At 56.0% G+C, this 25,711-nt stretch overlaps 1 protein-coding gene and 1 non-coding gene across 2 annotated transcripts; both read left to right on the top strand.

Annotated features, from left to right (window-relative positions):
* The first annotated feature begins 1,710 nt into the window (after positions 1-1,710).
* LIG1 (DNA ligase 1) lies at positions 1,711-25,079 on the top strand. The gene is made up of 27 exons (XM_052655616.1): positions 1,711-1,770; positions 3,053-3,142; positions 4,356-4,494; positions 5,569-5,695; positions 6,680-6,775; positions 8,203-8,307; positions 8,732-8,845; positions 9,063-9,138; positions 11,742-11,822; positions 12,121-12,177; positions 12,957-13,129; positions 13,757-13,923; positions 14,308-14,384; positions 15,044-15,135; positions 15,337-15,436; positions 15,959-16,044; positions 16,610-16,725; positions 17,709-17,804; positions 19,971-20,081; positions 20,598-20,669; positions 21,051-21,195; positions 21,359-21,441; positions 22,147-22,299; positions 22,408-22,461; positions 23,031-23,174; positions 24,636-24,728; positions 24,888-25,079. The coding sequence occupies exons 1-27, from the start codon at positions 1,754-1,756 to the stop codon at positions 24,969-24,971; spliced, it is 2,748 nt and encodes a 915-aa protein (XP_052511576.1). The 5' UTR covers positions 1,711-1,753; the 3' UTR covers positions 24,972-25,079.
* On the top strand, positions 2,479-2,551 carry TRNAC-GCA (transfer RNA cysteine (anticodon GCA)). The gene has a single exon. It is a non-coding gene; the product is annotated as a tRNA-Cys (tRNA).
* Positions 25,080-25,711: the final 632 nt, after the last annotated feature.

Genomic DNA, 25,711 nt, shown 5'->3' with positions numbered 1-25,711 from the left:
CAGGAGGTGACTTCTGGAATTAGCAACCCAGAGTTCCTGTCACCTTGATGAGAAGGGCCAGCTGAGGGATGTGGAGAAACTTGAAGGTTCAAGCAGGGATGGGAGGAGAGAGACTGGAGATGATGCCTTGGGACAGTTCTTTCTATGACGTCTCTGAAAAGGGGAGGAGAGATTGAGCCATAGCTGCTGGAACGTGTAGGCTCAAGAGAAGGGATTTTGTTTGATTTTTAAGATGGGACAAATCACAGCCGATTTGTAGATCGATAGGCATGGTCTGGTAGCGAGAGAAAAGCTGATCTAGAGGAGAGAAAGGAGGGGCTTACTGGAGCACGGGGTTTGAGGAGGTCAGAGGGCATGAGATCTGGTGCGCAGGTCAAGGGTCTGATCTCAGATGAGAGTACAGCTGGGTGGTCGAAGTGCCTACAGCTGGGATTCGGAGCGGTGCGCAGGTGCAGCAGGAGGTAGATAAGGCGGTGGGAAATTGCCTTTCTTGCATTTGCTTGCGTTTTCTCGGCGGCGGCGGCGGGTGGAGTCGGTGTTGGCGACTAAAGAAGCCGCTTTGAAGTACAGCCTGAGAGAGCTGGAGAATTGAACGCTCTGGGGAAATGGAGAGGCTTGGACCGCAACCCGAAGGACTCCTGGCGGCCAGTCCCGCTCTACTCTGCGGTTGCAGGAACAGGGTGGGTGGAAAGTTGGCTTCAATCAACAGCTTTGGGGTTTTGCCCAGTGAGACGGAGGGCAGGAGGCAGGGCCCAGAGAGCGATGAAAGGTGTACTGGAGTCTGCCAGAGTTAAGGAAGGAAGGGAGGACGTGATGGGGAAGGACAGTGAAAAGAGGGAGCATTGACTGGTTTGGAGACTTAGGGAAGGACTGGGGAACATTTGAAGCTGGAATAGAAATAATATAGGAACGGAAAAAGAGTTTTATTTGAGCCAAATGGAGGATTCTAGCCCAGGAGAAAGCCTTTCAGTTCTGAGGAACTGCCCCAGTGAAGCCTGGTTTTCAGCAGATTTATATCTTGTTAGAACAAAGAGTGGGCCTCCCTGGTGGCTCCGTGTTAAAGAATCTGCCTGCAGTGCAGGAGGCGCTGGTTGATCCCTGAGCTAGGAAGATCCCCTGGGGAAGGAAATGGCAACCCACTCCAGTATTCTTGCCTGGGAAACCCATGGACAGAGGAGCCTGGCGGGCTGCAGTCCATGGGGTTGCAGAAGAGTCAGACACATCTTAGTGACTAAACAACAGAGCAGAAAACGTATATCAGATGCGACCAGGGACACATTCTTTCAAGGTTTCCAAAAGAAGAAAAAGATGAGCATGTACACACAGAGTCATTATGGCCTGGGCACCTGGGAAAGGAAACTTGTCTTTGAAGAGCTGCTGGTCTGGGCTCATAGGAAGGAAGGCTTTTAGCCCTGTCTTCAGAGTAGACTTTTTCATTTCTGGTAAATGTATTCTCTTCTTTCGTTGGTTAAAGCAGCTGCCTATTATGTTTGACAGCCCATATGTCAGGCCTGTCAGCACGAAGTTCAAGCCCGATGATGTAGATTTCAGGGTGATTTCCCCAAACCTCAATTTGTGAAAGTTTCTCCTCTCCTATCAGAGGTGTATGTGTTCCGATCTCCACACAATCAGTGTGTTTTGTGTGTTGATCTCTGCACAAAAATGAGTATCCTAATCAAGTATTTTTGGATGTTCTTTTCAGAAACTGGTGGCCAGAGAGGAGGAGGAGGGGGGAGAGAATTCTGATACCATCATGCAGCGAAGCATCAGGTAAGGGCCCCCACCCCACCCACCAGCAGCTCGCGTTCTCCAAATTCTCTGCTCCTCTCGCTACCTCTGCCCTTATCTTAGAAGAACTCGGGTTAGTCTTTACGTAGAATCTCCAGGAGTTGAGCAGTATGGAGAGTGGGGAGGGGCACTGGAAAACCAGGTGGGGTAGTAACTGAGAATGTTAGTGGCTGCAAGGTTCAGAGACCCTAGCCCCGTGGTTCCCAATCTGGGGCAGTTTCCAGCTCCCCCCAACCCCCTCCAACAGGGAATGTCAGACATTCTTGGTTGTCACTACTTGGAGGGAGAGGCGGCTTCCCTTAGCATCTGGTGGGTAAAGGTGGGGCAGGCTGTTAACATCCTACAGTGCCCCAGATAGCCCCCCACAACAAAGTATGATCCAGCCTAAAGGGCCGGTAATGCCTGGGTGGAAGGGAGGGCCTATTACTTTACCTTTTCCAGAGCAGATAACGCTTCCGAACATTTCATATTAGCTATTGGCTTCCCTGGTGGCTCAAACAGTAAAGAATCTGCCTGCAATGCAGGAGACCGAGACCCTGGGTTGGGAAGATCCCCTAGAGGGAGAGCAGGGCAACCCACTCCAGTATTCTTGCCTGGAGAATCCCCATGGACAGAGGAGCCTGGTGGGCTGCAGTCCATGGGGTTGCAAAGAGCCAGACACAACTAAGCAATGAACACATTGCTTATGCTTCCCTGGTGGCTCAGACGGTAAAGCGTCTGCCTGCAATGCAGGAGACCCAGGTTCGATCCCTGGGTCAGGAAGATCCCCTGGAGAAGGAAATGGCAATCCACTCCAGTACTCTTGCCTGGAAAATTCTATGGGCGGAGGAGCCTGGTGGGCTATAGTCCATGGGGTTGCAAAGAGTTGGACACGACTGAGCGATTTCACTTTCACTTAATGTCTGCCTACTCCTGGAGCGTCAGCCCCTTGAGGGCATGGACTTTGTGTCTGGGCCGCTCCTGTGCCCCTGGGTTCCCAGGACAGGCCCTGCCACATAGTAAGTGCACAGTTAATACTTGTAGGAGGGAAACTGGGATGCGTCCTGGCTCTCACGTGAGAGGAGAGCTGAGGCAGAAAAGCACATAGTGCTGCTTCCTCTGTCCGAGCCTCAGTTTCCTCATCCATCTAAGGGGATTGTTCAGAGTCTCCTGTGGTGTGCCAGAAATGGGGACGGGCATCGGAAGCTGAGGGATGTGGCATGTGTTAGAGGGGTTATTGCTACTGTTAACATTCATTTCTTTTCCCCCTCTTCTGCTCCTCCAGGTCATTTTTCCAGCCCAAGAAAGAGGGCAAAGTGAAGAAGCCAGAGAAGGAGACCTCCAACAGCATCAGAGAAACGGAGTCCCCTCCGAAGTATGTTCTGGGGCTGGGAGGTGGTGAATCTGTTCCTTCATCAGTCGGGACTCTGTTGGCTGCAGGTGTTAACAGACTCGGCTCAGGATGTCTCAGGCCTCCATGGGCAAATTTTTGATTCTTGTAACCTGAAAGGCTAAAGGTAGTGTCAGCTTCAGGTATAGCTGGATCCAGAACCTCAGAGTGGTCTTCAGGACTCTGGCCCAGTGTCTTGACTTCATTCTGGAGCAGACTTCCTCCACAAGGCAGGGACCCTGCCACTGGCTGCATCTGAAGAGAACAGTGTTCTCTCCGCCACCATCCTTGTCATAAGTTCTTGGGAAGACCTTGTCCCTGGACCGTTCAAGGTAGACTCAGCTCACCTTCCCAGTTTGGGGCCTGGGGAGAGTAACGTTACTTCCAGTGCCCAGTTTCCGCGTGGGTAACAGGGTATCATGGTCTGCATCAGGCTTTCAGTGTGGACTTGGGGCGTCAACACCCTAACAACTTATAGAACAGGGCCTGCTTCATAAAAGATGCTCAGTCAGTGATAAAGACCAGCCCATGATTTATCAACGCTTCTGACTTTGAGATCCACCCCTTTTGTTTTTATGTTGCTGGGAAGTGTAGTCCCTCCCTAGGGGATCAGGGTCTTCCATGACTGACTGAAAGAAAGTCTCCAAAGGAATGTTGGAGGCCATTGTCTGCCCTCGGTAGGGACTTCATGTGTTCCTCCAGCATCACCCAGCACAGGGTGGGCACACAGGAGCCCCCAGAGAAGTGAGACAGGGGGGATGGGTGTTTCAGAGTATATGCTGAAGGCTTCCCTGGCGGCTCAGTGGTAAAGAATCTGCCTGCCAATGCAGGAGGCAGTGGGTTCTATCCCTGGTTCAGAGAGATCCCACAGGCTGCAGAGCAGCTGAGCCCATGTGCCATAATCACTGAGCCTGAGCACTGTAAAGGCTGGAAGCCATAACTACTGAGTTTGAGCGCTCTAGGTCCCATGCTCTGCGACAAGAGAAGCCACTACAGTGAGAAGCCCACGCACCACAAGTAGAAAAAAGTAACAAAGACCCAACATAGCCTAAAAAAATATATGCCAAGGAGGCTTCTGGGAATTGTTGCATGCTTGAAAGTCAAGGAAGGGAATGAAACATAATGAAATTGCTGGAGAGTCTGAGGGCAGCGTCCCCACTCTGCCTGCTGGAAAAACCTCCATTTTTTCACCTTCCAGGGTGGCACTGAAGGAGCGGAATCGAGTGGTGTCTGACGGTGACTCTCCAGTGAAGAGGCCGGGGAGGAAGGCAACCAGGGTCCTGGGCAGCGAGGGCGAGGAGGAGGAAGAGGAAGCCCCCACCACCCCCAGAAGCCAGGTGGGGCCCCAGCAGCCTGCCCCCATTTACCAGAAGCGTCATTCCCATTGGCCTTGGAGCTGAGTGCAGCAGCTGCTCAGGAGAATTCTGGAGCTGATGCCCCAGGGGGCAGAGGAGTTCAGCGGTTGGGCCTGGTTTCTGTGCACCTAACCCTGCCTCTGCCCTGGGGATGCCTCGGCAGGTAGCCTCAGGTGGCTCGGGCAGCTTCAGGTAGTCTCCCTCATCACGGGTGGCCGTGAAGGTGCTGTGAATTGATTTACACAGTGATGGGAGAGAATGCCTGCTGTGGAGGAAGGGCTCAGAACCCATGGAACCGAAGGCTTTCCGTCTTCCCCAAGTCATCGGCTCACTTGCTCCCCTCATTTAAGTCATTTCTTGCCTGTTGGCTGCTCTGAAGGTAACATCTGAAGTGCAGCACTTCTCAGTCTGCCGATGGTGAAGCGACATCCTGTCTCCCCTACTGCTCACCCCCTTCCATCTCCAGTTGCCCTTACACTGCATCGTGTAGACCTGGAGCTTCTGACCTAGCTGCAAGGGAGTCTGGGAAGGGTAGTCCTTAGGCTCCTGACCACACCTGGCTGCAAGGAAGTCTGGGAAGTGTTTGGTTGGGCCATGTTCTGTGCTGTGCTGTGCTTAGTCGTGTCTGGCTCTTTGTGACCCTGTGGACGGTAGCCCACCAGGCTCTGTCTGTGGGGATTCTCCAGGCAAGAATACTGGAGTGGGTTGCCACGCCCTCCTCCAGGGGATCTTCCCGACCCAGGGACCTACAAGGTCTCCTGCATCGCAGGCAAATTCTTTACCATCTGAGCCACCACTTTTTGGTTGGGCCATATTATGCTTAGCTAAAAATCAAAGATCTTGTCACTTAAGGAAAAAAAAAGAATTGTTACTGTGGTCCATAATAGGGACAGTCTGGGATCGTGAAACGACACAGGGGAGTGGAGTGACGGCCCAGGTAAGAGGCCAGAGCTGGGGCTGAGTCACTCTGTTCTCCCGAGTGTTTGGAAACTGACATAGCTGGGTGCTCCCTCCGTCTCCCCCAACTCAGGAGTTGCTCTTTCTCTTCCTTTCCAGGAGCCTGCTTCAGACTCTCCACACCCCTCACCTCCCAGTCCTGTCACACTGCCTGAGAGCAGCCCTTCCCGCTCCAGCCCCTCCCCAGCGGTTGCGCCCCCATCAGGGATCCCGAAGCGTCGCACGGGTAAGGACCCCCGGGCCACGCTGTTTCAGCCGCCTGTCTTTGTCCACATGTGGATCTCTCCACCACTGAGCCACCCCCCTGCCAGCTGTGCTCGTAGCGTTGTGGTTAAGAGCACTGCTCCACCAGCCCCTGGCTGTGTGACCTTGGGCAAATGACTTCCCTTCTCTGGGCTTTCTCACCGGTAGATTGTATGAAATCTAAACACATCAAGTATTTCTGATGAAAATTCAGTGTGCAGTTGAGATGTGTTTGTAAGTGCATCAGATTTTGAAGACCTAGCATAGGAAAAAGAATGATACTGACTTTACATATTCAAAACATGTTGGAATCATATTTTGGTTATGTTGGGTCAAGTAAACAAGATTATCCAAACTTAAATGCACCTGGTGCTTTTTCCTGTGCTCAGTATAGCCACTAGAAAGCTTCAGATGACACACGTGGCTCACTGTATATTTCCACTGACGGTGCTGCTGTAAGGAATGACATGCAGGCACGGGGGTGGTGCGGATTGAGGCAGGGCCCAGAGGAGCGGCAGTCTGGGCTGAGTCTTGGATCAGGGTCTTGGTCGGGGTCGGCTCTGTCGAGAAAGGGTGACAGGGAAGAGTTTCCGCCAAGCAGAGCATATGTGAAGGCCTCGGGGTGGGAACAGCTCAGCAGGTGGGGGAGCCCCACACGCCTCGGCGTCTCTGAGGATAAGGTGTGATGTGGGGGCAGCGAGGGCTTGAGGATGGTGTGTGGCGAGAGGTGAGGCAGAGAGGGGGTGGCTGCTGGCTCCCAAGATGAAGGGACCTGCCTGCCGCGGCCACACAGCCAGGAAGCAGAAGCCTGAAGGATGTGGCCCACACCCGGGTGGTGGCTGGGGGGCAGGCGGAGAAGGGCAGGGCCCCAGAGCCGTCTCGGGGGCCATCACCACGGGGTCTGAGCCCACTGTGGCGGGTCCAGTGGGCCAGCAAGGAGGCCACCCTGAGCCCTTTGTCTTTCCAGCCCGGAAGCAGCTTCCCAAACGGACATTTGAAGATGTCCTGAAAGAGCAGGGCGAGGACGAGGACCCGGAGACTAAGAAGAAGAAGGAGGAAGGAGGTGAGACCCTGGTCGGGAGGGAGGAAGCGGGGAGAGGCTCATTCTGTGTGTCTGTGGTGGGGGGGGGTCTGGAAAGGTGGGGGCCTGTCTGGGAGGACAGGGTGTGGGGACCCCACTTGATTTGACACTTCGATCGGGAATCCACGCGTTTCCGTCAGAATCCCACACCGCTGCCCAGGGAGTTTTGTCATGAACGCGTTCTGGAATATGTTAGTTTGGCCATCTTAATTCATATATAGTTTCCCATTTTTCTCTTTTTATTTCTCGTATGGAAAATATTTTCCTCTAAATGATTTGTTTTTATTGTAAGTTTTGCCAAAAAGCAAAGAAGTGTACAAACTTCCAGGACCCTTAGTGTCTTATAACTGCCTCATTGCCCCAAGGCCTTTACTGTTCAGTTTGTTGAGTTATGTCCAAACAACTATTTATGTTCTAGCAGCTTGGGCGTTTGAGAAAGTAATATACATAGCATTGAAAGGAGAAAAAAATTAATTCCTAAGTGTTCAGTTAGTCTCCTGGGCACTGCACAGTTGCTCAGACGTTGGAGTCCAGTTGACACCTGCTGCCCTTGTTTCCTGTTCATGTTGATTTTCATTTAATACTTGGTTTTCATTGCACCACCCATGAGTACCCAGCTTTGCAGAAAGCTGATGTCATGAATTACCAAAAATGTGATCTAATAATGACAAGTGAAATGCTGCAAGCTAGTAGGTCACACAGCCTCCAGCCCGTTTCCCTTGAAAATGTAAAATATCTTACCTGGGAAATGGAGCCATAAACATCTGATCCACAGATCATTTGGGGCCTTTACACGATTATGATAATCAGGCTTTGTCTCCGTCATTTGTTTTAATAAGAGGTCTTTATTGGGTTTGTCCTTTCCAGGGAAGGTCTGAATTTGGTGGAGGTCTGATTTCTGGTTGGCAATTTTTAGTAACAAATTTTACTGTAAGTCATGAAGTTTTAGCCCTTATCTGTGTCCAGGGGTTTTGGGGGTCAGGGCAGGGGATGACTTCTCTCTACTAAGGCAGATTATTCCCAAGTCAGTTGATGCAGTTATTATTACCCTGGAGGTGGTGTTGTTTTTTTTTTAAATTTTTCAATCAGCTTAAAAAAACTTTATTTTTATCTCTGACAAGTTATCGTTGGCATTTTGAAACCTTTTCAATTCTATTTCACTGTGAATAATTCAAAAATAATGGTTTATAAGAAAAGTCTGGCCTTCTCCATTTCTCAGCTACACAAGCAAGCGTTGGGGTTGGCTTCCCTCAAGGTCCCTGCGTGGCCCAGGGCTGACCCACCCTCACCCCTCCCGTCACTTCACTCGTGCGGTCAGTGCAGCAAAGATAAAACGGGCAGAGTGTCTTGGGAATGCAGAAGCCCTCGGGGAGGGGTCCCCAGTGACACTTCTTGCCATCTGCCTTCAGAAGCAGAGACACCAACAGAAAGCCTCCCAGAGCCTGAAGGGGGCGACAAGGAAGAAGTGGAAGGCGGGGACCAGCCCACGACGCCCCCTGAGCCCCAGACCTCCAGTGAGTGTCTGACCCTCTTTCTCCCTGGGGCCCTCTCTCTGGTTTTGGGGGGATGGTCCCACGTCTTTAGAGGACAGTTAATGTAAATAAGGCTTAGATAAGACTTCAATAAGATTCTCCAATGTCTTGTCTAAAAGCAAATTCTAGGGGAAACTTTAGGTTTTGTTACTATTGTTATTCTTCTTGTTATTTTTCCTCCACACATGTGAGGAAAAAAGAGCCAGTCATCCTCCAACAAGTTATCTTTCAGAAATCATAGGCACCGGGGACTTCCCTGGGGGTCCAGTGGCTGGGACTCTGTGCTCCCAAGGCAGGGGCCCAGGTTCCATCCTTGGTCAGAGAACTAGGTCCCACATGCCTCGTGGCCAAGAAATACATTCGTTTAAAGTTTGCATCACCATCTGACCTCTCTCACTTTCAGCAGAGTCCCCGACAGAAAGCGTTTCAGAGCCCAGGGTGACGGTGAAGCAGGAACCACAGGAGGATGGCCAGGCTCAACCGCCCCCCAAAGCTCCAAAGACCCTCAGCAGTTTCTTCTGTGAGTGTCTCCCCTTCACCTCTCAGGGCTGCGCAGGGAAGAGGCAGGTGGGTCTTTCTCCAAGGAGCTCAGCCTTCCTGTGGGTGAGAAGGCCTAACTCACCCCTCCTGCTGTGTTCCCGCCCCCAAGCATGGGGCAGTGCTACCTGGAGAGAACTTGGGAGGTGGAGGCTGTGGGAAGGAGAAAGGGTCCACTGTTGCCCTGCTTCATTCCCCAGCCCCCCGGAAGCCAGCTGTCAAAAAAGAAGCGAAAGAAGAAGGACCTGGTGCTCTAAGAAAGGACGAGACCAAGGGGTGAGTCAGGATCCATGAAGAGAACAGCAGATGAAACAAAGTAAGCCAGTGAGTCCCAGGTTTCACTGATCTGATTGTAGGTGGGCCTCCAAAACGGAGACCGGTAATCACCAAATAGCCTTTCAGCGTTAGAATTTTGTCATTCAGGTTTAATTAGTCTAATAAAAAATTTGGGATTCTTAATGACAAGTTTGTTCCCCAGTCGCAACCTTATTAGTGAGATTAAATGGCCCCATTTCAGCACGTGACTGCAGTGTAGGAAAGGTCAGCTCCTTTTCTTGAGCCTCCTCTGTGTCAAGTCACGTCCTAAAGGTTTCTTTTATGCCTTTTTGCTTCATCTCTGCAGTAGGCCTGTGCAGGAAGCTGGTGTTTTAGCCATTTCCCAGGCATTGAAACCAATTAGCCCAGAGCAGCTAGGCCATCTTCCCTGGGACACACAGGGAGGGTGGGGGTAAGGCCAGGCCTGGAAGCCGAGTTGCCCTAGCTCCTACGCCGGGCCTCTTCTCTGTACCCCTGCACTGCCCCCTGGGCACACGCCTATACTTATATTACTTGTAAGTTTCTCTCACCATCTTGGTGTCTGACGTGAAGTTCTGTGTCCTGATTTTACTTCTTGGGATACTGTGATCGTTTTTCTTAGACTCTTCTCAATCTGACCACTGATAGCTGCCTCCAGGAGACAGACAAACTGTTAGGACCTCCAATTTCCTCGCCTTTAATAAGAGGACTTGTTAATGGTAGAAAGCACACCCTTTTATCCACTGTAAACCGTGTGCCCACACCAGACACTGTGCCCTCCATATCCTGATGCATTGAAGCCTCACAGCAACCCTGTGCGTTGACTCTGTTGGGACTCCCGTTTCACAGGTGGGAAAAGTGAGGCATGGAGGCAGGACAGTGCTCTGGAGTGCTTGGAAGTCCCAGCTCCGCCTTTGTCAGCTGGATGACCTTGGCCAAGCAACTTAGCCTTTCTGGGCCAGTTTCCCCCTGAGGGTTGCAGACTAGCGTCTGGCCATGCCCACACTCGGCAAGTAGTAGCTGCTGTTATTATTATAAATTTTGATTGCCTTGATTAGACCACAGATGAGGAGTGTGGCAGAGTTGGGATTTGAGCCAGGCAGTGTGGCTGCAGAATTTCTTACCCCTCAGCTCTGCCGTTTCTCCTTTTAATAGGAAGAACCAGGTGGCGACCCCTTATCAATTACTGAGCCCATACACCTCACTGCGCGTGCTCCATCCGCCTCAGCCATCCTCAGCCCTGTCTGCACAGGAAAGCTGAAGAGCTGTAAACAGTCGGCAGTCTTCTCCCTCACCCCACGTTTGGCAGAGACATAGGTCTGAGGCTGGGGAGTCAGTGTTGTAAAAATGCTCCCCACAAAGCGCGCCAAGGAGTGGGAACTCTCCCCCTAATTTCTTCCTTAACCTCAGGGCGTGTCAGGGCAGGGACTCCGGGTAGCTCCATCATACGGTTGGTTCAGAGGGAAATTGCTTCCTCACCAGGACACAGCTGGTCACTGATGGAGCAGCGATTTTAACCCAAAGGAGTGTGACTGCAGAGTCTGCGCTGCCGAGGCTCTGACGGGGTGGGTGTGAGGCATTTCCCGAGGCACGATGATGTAGAGGCCTAGAACATAGTCTGAGAACTGTACCGCTTACTAGCTGTGTGGCCTCAGGTGAGCTACTTAACCACTCTGCCCAGTTTCCTTATGTGACTCGGGGGGCAGGTGAGTCCGTGCCTGCAGGACTGACTTGCTAGCAGATGGAGTGCCCTTCGCACGGTGCCTGGCTCTTTGGGGCACCCAGGGACTGCACCTTCCTCCTGCTGTTCCAGCCACAGTGAGGGCAGGTCTGACCCAGAGGGGTCCTTGCCTCTTGGAGTGGACTCTGATCAACATGGGCGTCCCAGGTGGCTCAGTGGTAAAGAATTCGTCTGCCAGTACAGGAGACGTGGGTTCAATCCCTGGGTCGGGAAGATCCCCTGGAGGAGGAAACGGCAACCCAGTCCAGTATTCACGCCTGGGAAACCCCATGGACAGAGGAGCCTGGCGGGCTAGATGTAGTCCAAGAGATCGCAAAGAGTCAGACACAACTGGGCGACTGAGCTGCACAATATTCGGCTCACACGGCTCCACTTCAGCCACACCGACCCCTTTTCTGTCCCTCCAGCAGGCCAGGCGTGTCCCTACCTCAGGGCCTTTGCACTGGCAGCTCCCCTCTGGGACGCTCTTCTCCCTGCTCCCCACTCTGCTAACCCCTGGCATCATTCTGCCCGGGTGTCTCCTCTGGCCTTCCCCAGCTGTCCTCTGAAGCAGCATCTGCCTTTCTGATTTCTCCCTCTACCTGGTTTTTGTCTTAAAAATGTTTTAATACTGAAAAATGATTTATTCTCTTCTGCTTTTTGGTCTTGTTTGTCCCCCCCTCCTCTGCTGACTTTCACACTGGAACATGAGTTCCAGGTTAGCAAACTCGCTTTCGTTCATTTCCATGCCCTTGTGCCTGGCATAGTACCTGGCACTTAGGACATGCTCAGTAAATGCCAGCCAGCGGAATGGCTTCTCCTCGACCCAGGCATCTACCCTGCAGCCTCCCCTTTCCCTCCACAGACACCTGGACCCACCGAGCTACAATCCTGCCAAGAACAATTACCACCCCATCGAGGATGCCTGCTGGAAGGCGGGCCAGAGGTGAGGCGTGGCCCTCCCCAGAACCCCTTCTGGTCCCTGGCACGGTGGGAGGCCCTGTCTCCGGAGGCTTCAGTGAGAGATTTGCCAGTCCTGCCCACCCCCCACAACCCTCAGTGTTTTGGGGAGACCATTGGTTTCTCTGAAGGGGATGGAGAGGGAGAGCCCCGGGCAGGGGTCCGGATTGCCCGCGAGCACCGGGGGATCAGCAGGTCTTTGACTGGGAGGCGTGTGGGGGCAGGGAGCTGGGGCGGAGGCAGCGTGGGTGTACGCACAGCTCCTGTTTTTCCTTCTCCCCCAGGGTCCCTTATCTGGCTGTGGCCCGGGCGTTCGAGAAGATCGAGGAGGTCTCTGCTCGGTAATTAACCAGGCCGCCTGGCCGGGGCCAGCGGGGGCTCTCGCGGTTCTGTCCCACTGGCCCTGGCTGTGCCTCCAGCTGTTTAATCCTCTTAACCCCCGCCTGGCTCAGCTGCACCCTCACGCACGAGATCACAGACCACAGGCCTGGCCACAGGAGCGGCCACAGGCCTCTGAAGGCCCACGCCATCGTTTCTGCCTGGTTTGTTGGTCAGAGCAAGACAGGAGGGTGACCCCGTGATCCCTGGCGTGGGGGGAGAGGCTCCACCGCCTGGCGGCAGGAACTGGATACTAAGCTCAAGTAACCACGAGTACCTGCCGCCTGGCTGATGCTCCCCATCCTCAGTGTTAGAGAAAGCCCATGTCTTGTTTGTGGCGAGAGCCCTGTCTCGGCCCGATACTCACCAGCTCTGTGACCTTGGCAAGTTACATAGTCTTTCGTGCCTCAGTTTCTTCACCTGTAAAATGAAATAACATCTAGGTCAGGGCAGCTGTGAAAATTCAGGGAGTCAGAACGTTTTGAAGGCTTCATACCAACGCCTGGCACCCGGAAAGCAGTCCGTACGCATCAGCTGGTTCCCTGTAGGTGATCGTCCCCTTCATCAGGTGGAGTTCCGGTCCCACCGGCAGCCTGTGGCGGTGCCTGTGGCTCGGGTCACACACCGGGCGCTGGTTGTGAGCCCCTCCTCGTCTCTTTCCCTGCCTTTCTTTTATCACCACACTCCCCTACCTCATCTTGACTGAAATGTCAGGTGGTCTCGCCCCTGTCCCCTCCTCCAGGCTCCGGATGGTGGAGACGCTGAGCAACCTGCTGCGCTCCGTGGTGGCCCTGTCACCTGCTGACCTCCTGCCCGTCCTCTACCTCAGCCTCAACCGCCTGGGGCCGCCCCAGCAGGGCCTGGAGCTCGGCATCGGAGAGGGCATCCTCCTCAAGGCAGTGGCCCAGGCCACGGGTGAGGCGGGGGTGGTGGTGGATGCCCCGGGCTGGGTGGCGGCGGGGGTCTTCCAGGGAGCACGTGGGGAGGCCAGGAGACGATAGGGAGGGACTGGGAAGGTGGAGGGTGGGGAGGGGGGCCACTGATGGGCTGAGAGCGGGGGGAGTCAGGACCAGGTCTGCACCCAGACCAGGTGGGAGAGAGGGATGCCGCAGGCGCAGAGCAAGGCTGAGGGTCGGGGCTCGTCGAGGTCGCAGAGGCCCTTAAGGGCTTTGGCCAACAGCCACGAGGGGAGCTGGGGACAGAGTGGGCTTGTGCCCGGGAGAGGCTGGCTGAGTGGGCGGGACCTGCCCACCTGCCCAGGGCCTGGGGTGCTCCGTGGGGGCGTTGGGGAGCCGTGGAAAGGTCCCAGGCAGGCAAGGGGCAGGGTCAGTCCTGGACCCGCGTGGAGGACGGACAGGAAACCAGGAAGCCAGGGAGGAAGTCGGCCGAGATCCAGGGCTTTAAATCCCACCTCCATACTGATGATGCTGCCCCAGATGACCCCTCTGGTGTAGACGGGCTTATCTTCCTGGCTTCTGGAGAGGGGAGCCCGGCGGCCACACCCCTCCTGGCGCTCAGCCGCTGCCCCCTCTACCCCACAAGGTCGGCAGCTGGAGTCCGTCCGGGCCGAGGTGGCCGAGAAGGGTGATGTGGGGCTGGTGGCCGAGAGCAGCCGCAGCACCCAGAGGCTCGTGCTGCCCCCACCCGCGCTCACCGCCGCCAGCGTCTTCGCCAAGTTCCGGGACATCGCGCAGCTGGCGGGCAGCGCTGTGAGTGGGCGGGCGGCCGGCCCCCCCCAGACCCTCTCCTCCTGGGGACCCGGAAGCCTCTGGTTCGACTGCTCAGGGCAGGGTCACCTCGGTCCTGCTTTTGGGATCAGAGCTTCTCTCCTGCTGCTCTCAAGACTGCGGGACTCTCCTCCTGAGACCCTAGCCCCAATGTAGTGCGGGCCGTGGGGCTCCGTGCACACCTGCTGAGCAGAGCCGGGGTGGGAGGCCAGAAGGAGGACAAGCTTCTCACTGTTCTCTGGGCCGTGGGACTGGGGAGCAGGGCTGGGAGGCGGGCAGGTCTCCAAGGGCGGCAGCTCCCCAGGCAGTGAGGATGGCCCCCCTGCCTCACCCCCGGCACCGACCGCCCTGCCCCCTTCTCTCCAGTCCACCACCAAGAAGATGGATGTCATCAAAGGCCTCTTTGTGGCCTGCCGTCACTCAGAGGCGCGTTTCATTGCCAGGTGAGGCTGTGGGCCTGTGAGGTGGGGAGGGGCCTGGCAGGCGCATCACTGCTGGTGCCCTGGCCGTCCTCGGATGGGAGCACTGCGAACTGGAGCTCCTCTTCTCAGCAGTGCTGCCTGGAGAAGCCTGGGCTCCTGGGTGAAGCGTGCCGCGGGGGATTAGTGATGTCTGCCCTGGCCTGTGCCTCGCGCTTTCCCCCATGAGCTGCCCCCTGCAGCCCTGGGAGGCTGAGAGCCTCACCCCCGTTTAGAGAAGGGGAGGTGGAGACACAGGGAGGCGCAGCCTCCTGCCCGAGGCCGCTGTCTCAAGCAGGGCCCATGCGGGCACAGGTTCTTGGGCGTCGCACCCTGGCACCCTTGGGCAGGTTGTTCCAGGCCCGGCCGTGCCCCGGCCCCACCCCTGCCATCACTGCTTCGTCAGAGGGCAGCTGAGGAGAGACGGAGGCCTTGCCAGACCCCTAGTTCGGCCCGTAGGCACTGCCTGCGGTCGTGATGGTTTGTGGCTGGCCTCTGTCAAGTGGGGCTGTGTGATCGCAGGTCCGTTTCAGCTCTGGAGGCTGCTCTGGTTTAGAGGAGAGGGTCGCGGTGGGGAGACTGGAGGAGGGAGGAGCAAGGGGCCGACGAGGCGCACCCATCCCCGTTACCCACTGTCTCCCCAGAGCCCTGAGTGGACGGCTGCGCCTCGGGCTGGCTGAGCAGTCGGTGCTGGCGGCCCTCGCCCAGGCCGTGAGCCTCACGCCCCCTGGTCAAGGTGAGCCCCGGTGGCCGGCCCCACGCTGCCGCTCGAGTTAACCCGGCCACCCTTCCCCTGACCCCCACCCCCACCTGGTTCCCTCTGCCCGTCCAGGCCCCTCTCCCTGAGGAACATCTCACCAGCACCCCGTGTGAACCCGGGGCTAGCTGAGGGGGGTAGGACCTTTCCCAAAGCCCCTTCCTCTTGGGTTCATCCTAGAATGCCCCCCCGCCGTGGTGGACGCCGGGAAGGGCAAGACGGCAGAAGCCAGAAAGACGTGGCTGGAGGAGCAAGGCATGATCCTGAAGCAGACCTTCTGGTGAGACCTGGGCGACAGAGCCCTGGGTGGGGATCCAGACGAGACGGGTGCTGGGCACGGGGAGGTGACAAAGATCAGAGAGGCGGCTGACAGCGAGGGGTCAGGGACACAGGGACGGGGAGAGGCGGAGACCCTGACAGCCAAGGGGAGAGGCAGGCAGAGGCTTCTGAGTTCCAGGCAGGACTGCATGTGGAAAGGCCATGAGAAACCCAGAAGGGGCCTGATGACGGGCACACCGTGAGGGTCGTACGGTCATGGAGAGGACTCTGCCCCTGCCTGGAGACCTGCAGACTGTCGCTCTCGGGCCGGCCCCAGACCATTGTTAAACAGGAATATTGGGAGGGGGAGGCCAGCCTGGAAGAAACATGAAGGACCACAACAGTCGGGGCGACGAGGGGAGTCGAGGGAGGCAGGAGCCGACTCTGGGAAGGGGTGACAGGCAGGCAGTGGCGGATCTCACAGCCAGCGAGCAGGGTTCTAGAAGGACACTCCCGCCCGCCTTGTTCTTGCTCCCTGCCCCAGTGAGGTACCTGACCTGGACCGGATCGTCCCTGTGCTGCTGGAACACGGCCTCGAGCGGCTCCCGGAGCACTGCAGGCTGAGCCCAGGTACTTGCCTCCGTGAGATCCGCCCCCGCCCGCCGCCACCCATCCACAGCCTCGCCCCGGGCTGGCTGCCACCAGGCTCCCCCCCCTCCATCCCCGGGGTGGCCAGCACAGGGCCCCCTGCTCAGAGAGCACCCCCCTCTCCCCTGAGCCAACCCTGTCCCCTGAGCCGTGCCTCGTCTCCGTGGAGTTCGCGCTTCCGTGTTAGAGCTGCTGTCCCCGAGATACCCCAGAGGCAGTGCGGCAGGCAGGCGGCATCTCGTTCTTCTGTCTGTGGAAGGGCCTAGAGGGAGGTGGGCGGCAGGGGAGGGGCCGCGCTGCACCCCGGGGCTCACCCCGAGTTCCTTCTCTCGTCACCTTGTCATTCCAAGGCTGTCGCTCTAGTTTCTAGACCGCTTGCATTTCTGTTTTAGTTTTCGAGCAGGGGGCGGCCAGGCTCTGTGATGACAGACCCAGGTGTTGCACGCATTGCTTCTGAGGGCGATTAGCAGTCTCCACCCTGCCTCCATGAATTCACCGCCCACCCCCAGTAAATTCTATCTGAATTCACTCTGTCCTCCCCTCCCAGGGGTTCCCCTGAAACCAATGTTGGCCCACCCCACCCGGGGTGTCAGCGAGGTCCTGAAGCGCTTTGAGGAGGCAGCTTTCACCTGCGAATACAAATACGACGGGCAGAGGGCACAGGTAAGGGGATGGACACGCCGTCGAGCTGGGGCGTGGGGTCCCTCAGACCCGAGCATGGGGCCGGCTGGCCTCGCCATGACTGCTCATCTGGTCTCGCACGGCCCTTGGGGCTCTAGTTCCCACCTCCAGTGGTGCGGTCACAGCCACCTGACTGGCTCCTCTGAAGACAGATCTTACTGGGTAACATCGTCAAGTCCTGACCCAGGGCAGTGGGAGCTCAGAAAGCGTGGGCTGCACGCGTGCCCTGCTGGTGGGCGTGTTGATGTAGCCGGTGCGGTTACCTGGACGTGTGTCCCAGCTCCCAGGGCTGGAGACAGCCTTGGTCTGGGCTGTGAGGGTACTTGTGGCTCTTCTGTCCTGGGGGGCGTGGGGCCACGCCCTGGGGACAGGTAAGCGAGCTCGGTGGGCGCCTCCTTGTGGTGCCTTGAGGCAGCTACACACAGTAGATTGGATAGACTCCACATAGATGGACCTTCGAAATACAGTGCTGAGCAGAAATCACTATGACTTAAGATAGTGATAGTGACTTAAAAACATACATATTTAAAGTCGTATGTTATACACACATACACTACTGTTTCTTGGGGTAGTATGCATGTTAGGTGGCATATATATGGCTCTGCTCAAGGACTGTGACCCAGACGTATTAAAATGAATACGTTTAAATCGTAAAAACCGGAATGTTATTTATAGCATCACAACATCCAGACCAATTGGCACGCACACACACACAGCAAAGCACCTGTGCTAGCCAGGGGAGGAGAGGGTGGACTGGAGATGAAGATAAGGCGGCAGGGGCTCCACAGACAGGCCTGGGACACGCCCTCTGAACCCAGGAGAAGACTCGCTCAGGTCTCTGCACCAGTTCCTCCTGCAGAGCTTCTGGAACCTTCTGCTCATGGAAGTGGGGTCAAGAAGAGAAAGTCCAGGCTCCTGGGGGTGGGCCCGGCTCTGAGTCCCTCTCCCCTCCCCCATGGTGGCAGATTCACGTTCTGGAAGGCGGGGAGGTGAAGATCTTCAGCAGGAATCAGGAGGACAATACTGGAAGGTACCCTGACATCATCAGCCGCATCCCCAAGGTGAGCGCCTGCCGCCAGCTCCACCTGGGGGGTCAGGGAGGGGTGCTGGTAGGGGAGTGGGGAACGGAGGGCCAACCAGGCCGGCCCGGTGCAGCGGGAGTGAGTGCAAGGAGATTGGAGTGTGTTGGGTTATAGATAATAGAACGCCTGCAGATTTTTTTTTCCCCTTTAAATCTGAAGGCGGGTGGCTGTGGGTTGGCTCAGCTGAGGACCGAGGTCTCTCCAAACCCAGCTGGGTCTGCTGTCCTTGGCTCGTTGCGTTTCATCCCAGTGCCTGGCCCCTTGGTCTCCAGGTAGCCGCCACACTTCCAGACAGAAGACGGGTGGGAAAGGGATTCCAGCTGCTGTCTGCACCCATGAGGAAAGTTAGTGCTTTTCCAGGCACCTCCCGTCACCCCCGGCTGACTCCAGCTTGGGGGTCCGCTGTGCAGCACCGGGTCACAGGCTCTCTGGTGCAGCGGAGGCCGGGAAAGGCAGAATCACACTCTGTCAGGGAGAGGGTTTGGGATGAAGGTGGAGGAGAAAGAAGCCTGCACGCTGGCCCACAGTCTGTAAATAGGGCTGGATCTCTAGGGCCCTGGAGCCAGGCTGTCTCTGCTCCCAAGGGCTGTGTGGACCTACTTTAGGAGCTCTCAGTCCAAGAGGACTTTGTTGTTGTTCGGTTGCTAAGTCGTGTCTGACTCTTTGTGACCCCATAGACTGTAGCCTGCCAGGCCCTTGCGTCCGTGGGATTTCCCAGACGAAAAGACTGGAGTGGGTTGGCATTTCCTTCGCCAGATCTTCTGAGTCGGGGCTCAAACCCAAGTCCAGGCAGATCCTTTATCACTGAGCCACCAGGGAAGCCCGCAGAGAGGACTAGTCTTCTGTAATTAATGGGGGTGTCTGCTCTTTCCTAGAGCAGCGAGGACAGAGGGACAGGGCGACGCAGGCATTCATTGAGCTCCTGTGATGTGCCAAGTGCTATTTGTTTTTAAAACCAACTTAAGGCGTAGTTTCCATAAAAGATTCTGACGTTAGACTTTGAAGATTTTTGACAAGGTCACCCAGCCGTGTAATCAACATATAAAACATTTCTGTGTGTTTATCACTGCAGAGTGTTTGCTCATGCCCCGTGCCAGGCAGGCCTCTCTCCCCACCCCCACCGTCCACCTCCTGCGGCAACAATCACTGATACAAGTTCATCTTGCCTGTGCTAGAGCTTCATGTAGGCAGTCACAGTACAGGGTCGGTGGGATCTGGTTTATTTCACCCGTTCATTCAAGTATTTACTGGGCGTCTGCTCTGTGCTGAGCCCTGTGCTGAAGGCTGCGACTTTAACCCAGACGGCAGAGCAGGCAGGGCTTCATCAGAGCCCTGCTGTTACCTCTGAGTGTACTCAGAGATTGGGCTCTGAAGAAAAGGTCCAGCATCCTGTGAGCCTTAAGCAGAGTAAGACCTAACCTTGGTGTCAGGAAGACAGGGCCATCACCAAGCACAGCCCGGGATACAGTGTGGATGGCCCCGGGAGCCATACAGATTCTCACGTCCAGAGCGTGTGCAAAGGCCCTGTGGTCGGAGGGGCACAGTCTGTTCAAGAACCAGAAAGGCTTGTGTGTGGGGGTGCAGAGAGTGAGTCTGAGGGGCTAGGTGAGGTGAAGGGGTGCAGGGGCTGGCCAAGGAGAGGTTCCAAGGATTTGGGGAGCCGTGTGTTTTCAGCAGGGATGAGCACTGAGCAGACGTGGGGTTTGCTGAGAGCAGCCTGGCTGCGGTGAGGAGAGTGTATTGGGCAGAGCCAGTGCAGGAGCAGGGAGACTGGTAGGATGCTGCGGCTTGGGCTTGGGCTGGGCTCAGCGAGGTGCTGGCAAGTGGACGGCTTAGAGACTTCCGAGAGAAAATGGACAAGTTCATGGCTGAATTGAATGTAAAATGAGCAGAAGAGGAAGATGACAAAGGCTTCTGGGTTTCCAGCTTGTGGGACCACATAGTAAGTCCTCAGAAAACTTAGTTTTTCCCCTCTCAGTGGGGACCGGAAGGCGTCTGTGTTCACGCGTGTCTCTAAGGCTGGCATCCGTTTGTCACTGGATCTTCTCCATGTAGATGGGAAATAAACTGGTTTCTCTCCATCTGTCTTTTGGCCTCATCTACCACCTCTCATGATGCTCTGGGTTTTCCCCTTTCACCTTTCAGATTAAACTGCCATCAGTCACATCCTTCATCCTAGACACAGAAGCTGTAGCTTGGGACCGGGAAAAGAAGCAGATCCAGCCATTCCAAGTGCTCACCACCCGCAAACGCAAGGTAGCCTCTGCCTCACTCCAGCACCTGCCATCTTCTGCCCAATCCTGCCCTGTCCCAGAGAGACAGAGTTGTCAGTTGGAATGTGGTTCTCTCAGCCTTTTACAACATGGCTGCCACAGCCCCGGCCATCACGTTCTCATCCCAGCATGCCAAATAGGAAGGAGGGAAGGGGTCTTTTCGTATTATGAAAGATCTGTTCCAGAAGCCCCCTCATCCTGCACCCCAGAAAACTTCTTTACTCTCATTGGCCAGAATTGTCATGTCACCCTCACTAGTTGCGAGGGAGGCCAGGCAAGCGTATAAGTAGCAGAGGGGAATGAGGTGGTTGCTACCGTAATTCAGTGCCAGCGGCCGGCATCACTGCTGTGCTTATAGGCGTGCAGCCTTTTGGCTGGGGAGAAGGGGAGAGTGGCAGGCGACTTGGGTATCTGCCTTGGGCGTGATGGGAGGGCCCCCACCCAGCCCCATCTCACCTTTTCCCACCCCCACTCCGGGTCCCCATCCCTCCTGACCCAGGAGGTGGACGCGGCAGAGATCCAGGTGCAGGTGTGTCTGTATGCCTTCGATCTGATCTACCTCAACGGAGAGGTGAGTTCCAGCATTGTGTCTTGGGTGGTCGGGGGATGAAGTGGGTGTGTAAACCTGGGAACCAGTGGGCTGAGCTGGGAGGCCACGCTCAGGCAGCAGCTCTCAAAGTATGGCCCCTGAGGCGTCCCCTTTCCAACTCCCCATCTGTATGCCTGTCCTGCAATGAGAACAACCTACTGCGGCCTGAGGGCGGGAGCAGACGTGAGAATCCAGCCTCTGTTCAGCCGGACACTAGAGAATTGCTTAAAATGAAAACTGATGCCTCTCTTCATACTCATCTCCATCAGCCACAGGGTGACCTGTGACCCACACGCTTCCCCCGACGTCGGGCTTTTCCTCTCTATTTCCACGGTGACGTCTGTCTCTCATCCCGCCCCGCAGTCCCTGGTACGTGAGCCCCTCTCCCGACGCCGGCAGCTGCTCCGGGAGAACTTCGTAGAGACGGAGGGCGAGTTTGTCTTTGCCACCTCCCTGGACACCAAGGACACGGAGCAGATCGCCGAGTTCCTGGAGCAGTCGGTGAAAGGTGAGGGCGTCCCACAAGGTCTGTGCCCCCCCCACACTGTCCCTCCCCGCTCCGTGATCTGCACCCACCCCGGCCCCACCCTAGACGATGGGACCAGAGTCCCACCCATAGCTGTTTCGAGGCTGTGAGCCAGGGCTTCACGTGCCTCTCCTGTGTTCCCTAGACTCCTGCGAGGGGCTGATGGTGAAGACCCTGGACGTGGACGCCACCTACGAGATCGCCAAGAGGTCACACAACTGGCTCAAGGTGCCGCCCACCCTCTCACCCTGCCTGCTCTCTGAGCTCAGGGACCAGAAGTCTGTCCCTGCTGGGTGGTCCACTCCCCATCCCCACCTCACCCCATTTGAGCTCTGGGGCCCTTTGCTCCTTCCCTCCCGCCTCCCACAGCAGCCGCCTCGGCCGTGCTGCCTGCACTGCTCCCCGTGAACAAATTCACCGAGGACTGGTGGAGAACTGCCTGTCTGGGCGCCCCAGGTGGCAAGATGAGGGAGCCTGGGGAGCTCTCTGTTCTTGCCTTCCACCAGGAGGTCAGCCAGGACGCAGATGGGGAGTAATGAGCAGGGTAAAGCCAGGGGCAGGGCCACAGCAAGTGCAGAGGCCCTGGGGTAGGAACAGGCTCCTGCCTGGCACACAGTTGGCACTTAATTTAGTTTCTGGAATGAGTGGATAGATGTTCTCCCTGTGAAGGAGTGGAATGTCCCTCCATACTAAAGGAAGGGGGATCTGGGGTGACCCCCCAAAGTCTCTCTACCTGACCCGTCCCCTCCATCCCACCTTCTCCTCCCATCAGAGTGGCCCCTTTCTCATCAGCCCTTTCAGCTGAGAAACCTGTCCGTTGTCCGCTCTCCTCCCAGCGTCTGTCCTGGGTCTTCTCACCCAGCGCCCCCCACACCAGCAGGGGGGTTCACACCTGAGCTCCCCACCCTTATCTCCGGCCTTCTCTCCCCTCAGCTGAAGAAGGACTACCTCGAGGGTGTGGGCGACACCCTGGACCTCGTAGTGATTGGTGCCTACCTGGGCAAGGGGAAACGGGCCGGCCGGTACGGAGGCTTCTTGCTGGCCTCGTACGATGAGGAGAGCGAGGAGTTCCAGGCCATCTGCAAGGTACCAGGTGGACCCCGGAGGCGGGGGCCGGGGAGGGCAGACCCGGCTCATCCTGGGCCCACAGGAGCTGGGGGGAAGCAGAGCTACTGACCCCTGTCCTCCTCGCAGCTCGGAACTGGCTTCAGTGACGAGGAACTGGAAGAGCACCACCAGAGGCTCCAGGTGAGCCCTCCCCACCTGCTCGGGGCTCTCGCCGTGCAGGAGGCTTGGCCAGGGGAGCCCAGCACGTCCAAGTTCAAGTCCCAGCCCCGCCAGCTCTGGGCCAGAGACACCTCAGGGAGCCCTGTCTGCCGCGCTTGGGGCCAGGCTCAGGGCAGGGCGTGTTGCTGGCTCCCCGAGTTCGCCCTCAGGATGCCAGCGGAGCCTCTGGTCGCTGGGGTGGCTGCTGGCCCGGCGCTGGGCGTCTGGGGTGCGCTCGGGTGTCTTGCGTGTTTGTGTTTCCGGTCTGTGTGTCCCCGTCTGGGTTCTGTCTCTCTTGATCTCTGACTCCCGTCTCTGGGTCTCTGCTCCTCTCTCTCTGCCTTTAATTTCTTGTCTTGGCTCCCAGGGTCTCCATTTCTTCCTTCTCCTGTTTCTTTCATCACCCCTCGCCCCTGCCAGCATTTTACTTTGAGGGGTGTCTGTGTCTCCCCTTCCCCACCTTCCCCCCTCTTTCCTCGCTGCCCTCCCTCCCCCAGCCCTCGGCCTTGACTTAGATCCAAGACCCTGTCCCCCTCTTCGCATGGCTGCAGGCCTTAGTGCTGCCCACCCCGCGCTCCTATGTCCGGGCTGATGGCGCGGTGGCCCCCGACCACTGGCTGGACCCCAGCGACGTGTGGGAGGTGAAGTGCGCGGACCTCTCCCTGTCCCCCATCTACCCTGCGGCCCGGGGCCTGGTGAGTAACCGGGGGACCCCGAGGAGACCCTGCGAAAGAATCCTAGCTGAGTGGCTGGAGAGCAGCAGGGAGGGGATTCTGGGGCCCATGTCTGTGCTTCCGGGGCGATGCTTCGGAAGACTGGAGCTGGCGTCTTATTTGGGTTTCAGACAATGAGATCAAAGTCTCCTTTAAAAAAAAAAGGGAAAAATTCCCCAGGAGTAGAAAACAATAAAATTGATTTCTTTGACTGTCAAATTTTTAAATTTTATGTCTTTAATTGTATGTTCTTACTGAAGTATAGTTGGTTTCCAAAGTTAGTTAGTTTCAGACGTGCAGCAACGCTATTCGGTTAATTGTGCTTAGTCACCAGTCATAGCCGACTGCGGCGTGCCAGGCTCCTGTCCATGGGATGGGACCGGTGTCTCCTGCACTGCAGGTGGATTCTTTACCTGCTGAGCCGTCAGGGAACCCCACATTTGTATCTTTTGTTTTTTTTGAAAATCACTTTCTTAAATGAAAATCACTTTCTTACAGTCTCACACTCAGCTCTTAAGTAATTTTTGAAAGCAGTTCCTTTCAGTAAAAACTTAGGACACTTCCTGCTGACCATTTACGAGAAAAAGAAACTCCTGTGTTTCTTTATCAACTGTAGTTCATTTTCACGTTCCAAGTTTTAACGCTCCTTGCCTAATTTCTCTCACTAGTGGTTCCATTCTCCACACCTGCCAAAGGGTCCGTGTCCCGGGGGACCCTCACACCCTGCCACCGATCGAGCTGCCCCACTAGGGCAGCTCTTAGCATCCTCCTTCCAAAGAACAGGAAATATAATTTTTTAAAATTGAAGTCTAGTTAACTGAAGAACAGGAAACCTTAAAAATATACTCCCTTTGGGATTTCTTCTGATCCTTCAAAATCTGGCATGCTCATTTCTGCTTAGCAGCAGACTTCTACGAAAAGGCAAAGCTCATACTTTTTATCTTGTTTCCTTCTTGAAATTTCTCACTCCTGCTCCCCCTGGGGCAGTCAGGGTTCCCTGGTAACAAGCAATGGGAGTAATATTTATCACACACTTAGGTGAAGCAGGCACGGCACTTGTTCACATTCATCCTCACAAAAACACTGACCTTCCCATTTCACAGATGGGAAAATAGAGGCCCAGGGCACATAACGGGCCCAGGTTCACTTGGCTTCTGAGTCGGGAGCTGGGCTTTGAACCCCGGAGTCTGGTTTTAGAGTCCACCTCTGGCTCTGTGCCCTCTGCCTTTCAGCCCTCTTAACAATGGCAACAGAGCCCCAGCGGCCCCCTGTTCTTACAACAGTCGGTACAGCTGATTTACCTGATGTGATTTTTACAATGACCCATCACTTAGTCCCATTGTATGGATCGGGAGACTGAGGCCAGAGGCACAGGAGCAGGGAGGAGACCTTGGGTGGGGAATGCTGCTTGCTCTCCTTACCGCTCCCCCGCGCCTTCCCCAGGTGGACAGCGAGAAGGGGATCTCCCTCCGCTTCCCTCGGTTTATTCGTGTCCGTGAGGATAAGAAGCCGGAGCAGGCCACTACTAGTGCCCAGGTAAGGCCTGTGATGGAGGGATGGGTGTTGGCCCAGGGGTGGGCTCACCTCACCAGGCCAGCCTCTCAGAGAGCATGGGCTCTGGCCCGATTTGGCTGGGAAGAAAATGAGGCTGCCCTGGGGCTTCTGACTTGCCCACCACCCACCCTCTCACCTCAGGTGGCCGGTCTGTACAAGAAGCAGAGTCAGATTCAGAACCAGCAGGGTGCTGAGCCGGACTCCGAGCAGGAAGAGTTCTACTAGAGTGTCTGCTCGCCCCGGAGGCTGGGGGCACCGGGGTCCGGGGTGTGGCTGCTAGTGCTCAGCACGGCTGGTGTTGCCCTGTGTACGTAGGCTTTGAAAGTCAGGTGTGTGTGAGGGGATGGTTTCAGTGGGGTCTGGGGTTCGGTCATTTTTTCAATAAATAATTATTGAACACCTGCTCTGTGTCCTTGCTGGGCTCTGGGGGTGTGGCCTTCACAGGTCACATTCTGGTAGTGTGTAACAGTGTGGCTCCCCTGGCGGCTTAACAGTAGAGAATCCACCTGCCAGTGCAGGAGAACTTGGGTTTGATCCCTGAATCAGGAAGGTCACTTGGAGAAGAAAATGGCAACCCACTCCAATAGTCTTGCCTGGAGAATCCCATGGACAGAGGAGCCTGGTGGGCTACAGTCCATAGGGTTGCAAAGTGTCGGACACGACTCAGCAACTGAACCCACATGCACGAGCAACTGTGAGTATGATGGCTGGAGCTGGGGCTGCCACCTTGTGACCATGAGGAACAAGCCAGGAGAGTCAGAGTCGCCCTGACAACCCTTAACCAGTGAACCAAGGGCGGCAGCTGCCTCACTGGACTTCTTGTCATGGGGGTGGGGTGGGGGTGGAAGAAAAAAATAAATTCCATGTGATCACACCACTGTACAAATGGGGTTTGTTTCTCATGTTTGAGAGTTCTACCTTAAAGCACTGGCAAATTAATGTGCCTTCCTATTTATCATGTTCAA

The sequence above is a fragment of the Budorcas taxicolor genome, chromosome 18 (genome assembly GCF_023091745.1).
Source record: "Budorcas taxicolor isolate Tak-1 chromosome 18, Takin1.1, whole genome shotgun sequence".
Lineage (NCBI taxonomy): Eukaryota > Metazoa > Chordata > Mammalia > Artiodactyla > Bovidae > Budorcas > Budorcas taxicolor.
The sequence above is the reverse complement of the archived record's forward strand: the minus strand, read 5'-3'. Positions and strand labels throughout refer to the sequence as shown.

What these genes read in the sequence shown, in the direction of transcription:
- LIG1 (XM_052655616.1), top strand. An exon ending in GACCCTCAGCAGTTTCTTCT is followed by an intron (nt 8,846 to 9,062) that starts GTGAGTGTCTCC and finishes TTCATTCCCCAG; the next exon opens with CCCCCCGGAAGCCAGCTGTC. An exon ending in AGCACCACCAGAGGCTCCAG is followed by an intron (nt 22,462 to 23,030) that starts GTGAGCCCTCCC and finishes GCATGGCTGCAG; the next exon opens with GCCTTAGTGCTGCCCACCCC.